Source organism: Malania oleifera, chromosome 5, assembly GCF_029873635.1.
Source record: "Malania oleifera isolate guangnan ecotype guangnan chromosome 5, ASM2987363v1, whole genome shotgun sequence".
In the NCBI taxonomy this organism is placed as follows: Eukaryota; Viridiplantae; Streptophyta; class Magnoliopsida; order Santalales; family Ximeniaceae; genus Malania; species Malania oleifera.
The window spans coordinates 65,028,231-65,034,897 of record NC_080421.1 but is presented as its reverse complement, the minus strand read 5'-3'; the positions used below and the strand labels follow the sequence as shown (position 1 = coordinate 65,034,897).

The 6,667-nt window shown below is 41.3% G+C and overlaps 1 protein-coding gene across 1 annotated transcript; it reads right to left on the bottom strand.

The window, feature by feature from the left end:
- Nucleotides 1-4,669: 4,669 nt before the first annotated feature.
- On the bottom strand, nt 4,670-5,176 carry LOC131155994 (uncharacterized). Its single transcript, XM_058109449.1, has 2 exons — nt 4,856-5,176; nt 4,670-4,795 (listed from the first exon to the last, which is right to left on the bottom strand). Exons 1-2 carry the CDS (start codon nt 5,174-5,176, stop codon nt 4,670-4,672), a joined length of 447 nt encoding a protein of 148 aa, XP_057965432.1.
- Between the last annotated feature and the right edge of the window lie 1,491 nt (nt 5,177-6,667).

Sequence of the window (6,667 nt, the reverse complement as noted above, 5' to 3'; positions counted from 1 at the left end):
GGAGAGAACTTCCTCAGGAGCGTCGTGGTTGCCTCAGATCGTCGATCCAGTGAGTGACGGAGCCAAAATCGAAGAGAGAGGAGAGAGAAACCAAAGGGAGAGAGAGAGAAAGGGAGCGATTTTTCTTAATTTATGCGTTAAAAATTTGAGTTTTTGTTATATATAGGGCCGAATTCGTCGACGAGACACGTCACCTCATCGACAAGTCCTGTAGAGAGTTCGTTGATGAACCTACACCTTCATCAATGAATTTCAAATTTCCCCAAAATGCTCTCTCGGTATATTCTCGTCGACAAAACTTGTCTTCGTAGGCCCTCTTGTACCCTCGTCGATGAATCCCTTGTGTTCGTCGACAAATCCCCTGTGTTCGTCGACGAGGACCTGATAAATTTTCTTGGTCATTGCATCCCAAAGTGCAACGTTGTTGACGAATGCAAAGCGTTCGTTGACGAAGTTTGCTGCCTCCTTCTGTTTCTGTTTCCATTTCCCTTTCCTTTTATTATTTAAATATCATTATTCTTCGAGTTATTACAGAAGTGCTGAAGGCTCAGGAACTGGCTCGTCAATAGAATGCATAGGGGACTGAGCCTGGCCTGAGGTAACAACTCATAGTGAGGTCTCAGCTGAGAAGGTATCATTCGCCCTCTCGCCAGAGGAATCAACCTCAATCATAATTTCCGGACTGGTTGGTGAGGTCGCCTAAGGAGAAGGAGATGGATGGAATGGTGACTGGGCCACTGGTGATGCTACGGGGGAAGGTGGATGGAGCAGAGAGATAGAGGGTATGGAAGAGGGAGCCAGGATTGCAGTTGGTTACAACGCAGTAGTGAATCCTAGAGAGATAACTGACTCGACGGCCTGTGGGAAGGTGATACGAAGAATCTTGATGATGGCCCGAAAACTCTGGTGCATTTCTCTTCTTATCTCTGCCATCTCAAAAAGAAAATGCTCAAAATCATGGCGTAGACAACCCAGGTCATCCCCTATTTGAGGCTTAGAAGGGGATGCTCGTGGAGGCAGTGTTTCTATGGGGGTTGCTGCCGACGTGGAGGGTATATCTACTATCTTCTTCTTCTTCTTCGGTGTGTGGGGAGGAGGTGGCACAAGTGGTTGTGCTAGATCATCCTCGTGGTCATAATAGAAATCTGGGATGATAAAATCAGACCCCGGTACTCCTTCGAAAGATGCCCATCTGTTGACTTTTTGTCGGGCCATGGCTACCAATTGTAGACTTTGGTGCCACGTCCTTTCTGTTGTAACCTCGTAAATAGGGATGTGCACATGAGGGTCACCTAGGTTAATCTTTAGATGCATCAATATTGCCATGATTAGCTGGGCGTAAAGAATGAGTGGTTTCCTCAGTTCCTTAGCAGGTCGTCCATGTATGGGCTTTGGCGACAGCCTCCTCATCTTTGGGTGTTTCACGTTCCTCATATAGAACGTGATCATCTCATCCATAATCAACTGAGGGATGTTCCTCTACATACCTTTGTGCACAACATAGAGGGCCAAGAGATGAATTTTGCACCACCCGGAATGGTGGTCGGAAGCACAGATATTTCGTTGAAGAATTAGATCCCAAAGGGGCAAGTAATCTAGTACTCTTCTCTGAGCTGTACATGTACCACGCAGCGCATTACTTCTATTATAATACTGTCCATGGAACATATGCATGGTGATGTAGTCGATATCTAAAGAATCAAGTGCTTCCCATGGCGTAGTGTCAGCCTCTCGGTGGGACCATGCCCAATCAATCAATTTAGGAGTGAGCTCAATCCATATGCCCTGAACATCAGTAGACTAGACCCTGGTGTTTGGATTGTGCTGCACATTTTGATAAAATTTTTGAACTAGCTCTAGATGGTAAGCAGCAGTTGGCAGGGTTATGTTGTTGTCGAATTGTTGCATTTCAAGGATCGCAAAACAACACTTTTTCCTTTCATGAGCTTGAGTCGCATCTTGCTTGAATGTATACATTGGCCGAAAATCGTAATAATCTAGAGTCATCCTTTGCATGGCCTTGCCTTTTCTCTTTTTCTCAGGCTGTGGTTGTGCTGTTTGGCCACTCTATGGCACCGGTGCGAGTGGTGTGTGCTCTAACCTGGATGACGTCTCATTGCGCAGCTGAACAGGGGCCCTCTTCTGCTTGGTGGGGGCCCGAGACGATTAGGGTTGTTTAGAAGAAACCATAGATTCAGGACCGAGGCATTGTTTTAGGGTAATAAAGAATGGATGGGTGGATGATGAACAGATGCAAAGTGTTTGCTGACAATGGAGAAAACAAAAGACAGAGAGAATAAAAGAATAAGAGACCACTCACCCAAAACCATGCAAGCGTCGCTGGAAGGGGGTTTTGTGTCACTCCCCGAACTCACCAGGTGGGGCCCGGGGTGTGATGAGACAATTCATGCACGTCTCTGATACCATCCATGTAGCGGAAAATAATTAAGCATACTCCAAATAAAATACCGAAGTACTCTATTCAACCCAAAAAGGAGTATCCATTCACATATATTACATAACTAGAAATTCTAAAACATAAACTGTTCTTTTAACCGCTTAATATTACCAAAATTCAAAACCCTACCCCAAGAGCTTTCTAAGCTCGATCACCTAAAGGACCTAAAAAAGATAATAATACATTGGGGGTGAGACACCTCTCAGTAAGGAAGAAGTAAACTATAACAGTGTGTGGAAAAAGGGTTTTTAGTTGATACAAAATATATTCATTAATTAATCAACCACAACCGGCAAGGCACATATAGACTATAGTCATACAAACATAACCATTATTTATAGCGAAAGTTCCTGAGGTTGGGGAATTTACAAGCTTATACATGTAACGCCCCTTTGCTTTGATACTGTTTGTAACCATACCCTTCAATCTGGATGTGACTACAACTGATACTGATCAGGGCACTCACCTTACTCAGTAAGCTCTTGGGCAGAAGCTTCACAACCACACAAGTTACCATTCCACACACACAACCCTGTTCATAGTAAATCGGTAAAATAAACTCCTCATTCCACTGCCAACGTTTTGCCCCTTAATATAAATGATCATATAATGACCTCCTCATGCCACTTTCAATGTTATATGGTAATTTATATCAGGTACGATATAATGACCTTCTTATACCACTTCCAACGCAATATCGCAATTTACATGAACCACATTACACATCCAATGCATTTACAACATTATTCACCACCATACAATATTTACAACCAAATAAAATCCACAACTTGGTAGTATTCTCAATCAAGCAGTATCCACAAACAAGCAGTATTTACAAAAAAAAACAGTTTCCATAAGCAGACAGTATTCTCAACTGAACAGTATTCACAAGCAAACAATATTCTCAACCAACAGTATTCACAGCCAATTAATTATTAAGGACTATTCTCATGCCACATAGTTTTTCCCAAATATATATTATAATCAAAACCGTTATTTTCAATTGCCTAAACCGTTCAGAAAATAATACTATAAATATACAACTTTTTATACTCAAAGGTAACCAGTTCAAATTAAAATAAAGCCTAGTATAATTTATTTCCCCTTACTTGGTTCTTCGAAATTCTGCATTACCGAACGAAAAACGAGATCTTGTATTCCAAAAATCCTATCTTAATTAGTTTTGGCCCCCAGAATGCCTAATATCCTAAAATTTTCAAGTCCATACTTTTAAGTAATTAATAAATTTCATAAATAACTCCCTTACCCTAGTTTTGGGGTGGTGCCCAAGAACTCCAAATCACGATTCTGCTTCGATTAACTTGAAGAGAATCGCCCCAAGAACCTCATAGTGGTTTCTGATCTATGAATTACGCTGAATCCAAGCCAGAATCGATGAGAGAAGGGGAAGGAGTCATAGCTTTAAAGAGAGAGTGAGATAGGAGAAAGAATTTTACGCAGAAATGGATCTAGGGCCTATTTATAGGCCGACGTTCATTGACGAGTCTAAAGGGTTCGTCGATGAAACAAAGAAGGACACTCGTTGACGAGAAGATTAGATTCGTCGACGAATCGTTTAAAAACCTGAATTTTCCCTACTCTCGGGATCTCCTCGTCGACGAGCACATGGCGTTCGTTGACGAGGCCTTGCTATGTTGCCCTCCAAATTTCCTTTCTTTTCCTTTGCTTTTTTTTTTATTATATATTTTCTTTTATTTATTTATTTTATTTTATTTTTGTGGATTCGGGTTACTACATTCTCCCCCCTTACAAAATTTCGTCGTCAAAATTCATTAACTAATATACTCTAACACACATTCACACATCCAATATATTATAGCATGCGAACAATTGTATCATCATAAGTAAATGAAACGTTCACTTATCCAAACATAAACATGTTACCTGCGCCTCTAGCAATGTCTGTCTCAATTGGGGCAAGTGTATAGACACGTGCTGGTCTGCGCGAGGTATCAGATTGTTCCTCTGATTTTGATCAGGAGTGGGTGCATTGTTTGGCGGTCCCCGACACTCCTAGACTATATGGCCATATCTGCCGCACCTATAGCACACAGCACCCCTGCCCCGACATTCACCCCAATGCCTCTAATTGCATCGAGTACAATAGGGGCGTGACGGATCGCCCTAACATCCTCGATCCTCTCTATCTAGCCTCTGACCCGCAGTATCTCTGTCTCCCCTCGATGAACCCTATTTGATATCTGCATGGGAACTGGGAGGCATGGGTCTCTTCCTCCACTCTGATGTTTTTGCATATCTCTGCAGGCTTAACTCCTCTACAGTGACTTTATCCACCAGTTCTGAGCAGTCATGTATCTGCAAAACTACCACATGCTCATGGATCCTCTAGTTCACACCCCTTTCAAACCTTCTCACCTTTTGATATTCATCCAGGACCATAAAAGGAGAAAAGCGAGAAAGCTCCACGAACCTAGCATCGTACTGCTGTACTGTGAGGTGCCCCTGAGTTAGGTTGAAAAATTCCTCTGCCTTTGCATTCCTGGTAGTGGCGGGGAAATACCGGTCATAAAAGACCTCCTTGAAACACCTCCATATCATAATAGTAGGTACCGCCCACTGCTCTTCTAGCAATTTCACTGCTAGCCACCACCGTTCAACTTCTCCTGTCAACTTAAATGTGGCGAAAAGAACCTTATGTTCCTCAGTGCAATTTAGCACTTTCAATATTTTCTCCATCTCCTACATCCAAGTCTCATTCGTGATTGGGTCAGTGCCACCCGCAAAAGTAGAGGGTTTTAGGAGGGTGAATTGATCGATCAAACAACCCTAGTTCATTGGTGGGCAGCTCGATTCCTTGGGGTCCCGTCATATCTTTGCCCTAACTTATGGGGCAATACCTCATAGAAGTCTGGAGGTTTCAATTTCATCTCCACTGGATGCCCCTGAATCCTTATCTCCTCCAGCGTCCACACCTTTACTCCTAGGATCCATCCTGAAGATAGGACAAAGGCAAGTTTACAATCCCCACATCTTAACATAACTAGCATAGTTATAAAGTATAAAAACTAGTTTGATATTCAAATCCTCGATTAACATCAAACACTCAATTAACCTCAATCATCAAATTACAACACTTCAATTATCAAATTACAACACTTCAATTATCAAAATTCCCTCTCAGAGGCTTATCCTAAAAAATCAACCATCCTAACCTTCGAGTTCTAATTTCAAGTTCTAGTCTTTTAGTTTGGGAACATCACCATTGATGGATTTACCGTGATTTTTTGAAGCTAGCTACTGCTTAGGAAAAACACAGAAGACCATCAAGGGATTTCTGCCCCCAAGCTTACGAAACAAAACTCAAAAGTCCTAACAATATCCTAATCTACCCATTTCTATCCTTGTCCTAACTCGAACCTATATTCTAGTATTAATCCATCTTAGAGTCTACAGAACCTATAACCTAAAGCTCTGATACCAATTGGTCATGCCTCGAACCCATCAGGTGGGGCTTGGGGTGTGATGAGACAATTCACGTGTGTCTCTAATACCATTCACGCAGCAAAAAATAATTAAACATACTCCAAATAAAATACCAGTGTCGACACCCCAATTTTAACCAGGCCACCCCAAGCAAACGTAGCCAAACAAAACTTAACTTTGATATCTAAAGGACTCAGAATTCTAAAATTAGGACCCTAAGCAGCCAGGATTTTCAAATATAAAAGTCGAGTCCTTTTAATTCCCTTCAAGCATCCTCAGTGGAGTTCCTAGTTCTTGAAGTCATGGTAGGCTAAGGTTTATGATCTTTTAACTTGGGAGTCTTTGTTCTTTGAAATAAGTCAAAATCCCATTCTCTAAATTCCCAATTTTAACTTCACTTTCAATTAGTTCAGAGTCCTCATCTAGCATGGTACTACGGATATAGAATCATCGTCCTTCATATTAGGTCAAGGTATTAATCTAACAGTTTAACTTTAATTTTAAAAAAACCAAAAATTTGTTTAGGTGATCAAGTCCTTGACATTTTCAAAAACCCAGGAATTTTCAAACCTTGAATCTAGTTTTCAAAATCTTAGACCGTTTGTAATTGAGTCTTAATTTCAGGTATTAAAGTTATGTCCTCATAACTGTGTTTGTTTGGTCGAAATTGGTCAATTTGCTTGGTCATAATCAGTCAACTGGTTGGTCAAAATTGGTCAATTTATTTGGTCAATTCTGAAGTAA

Coding starts and splice junctions, on each gene's coding strand:
- LOC131155994 (XM_058109449.1), bottom strand. CDS start 5,176: ATGGAGAAAATATTGAAAGTGCTAAATTGCACTGAGGAACATAAGGTT. Junction 4,796..4,855: donor TCCTGGATGAATATCAAAAG/GTGAGAAGGTTT, acceptor GTAGTTTTGCAG/ATACATGACTGCTCAGAACT.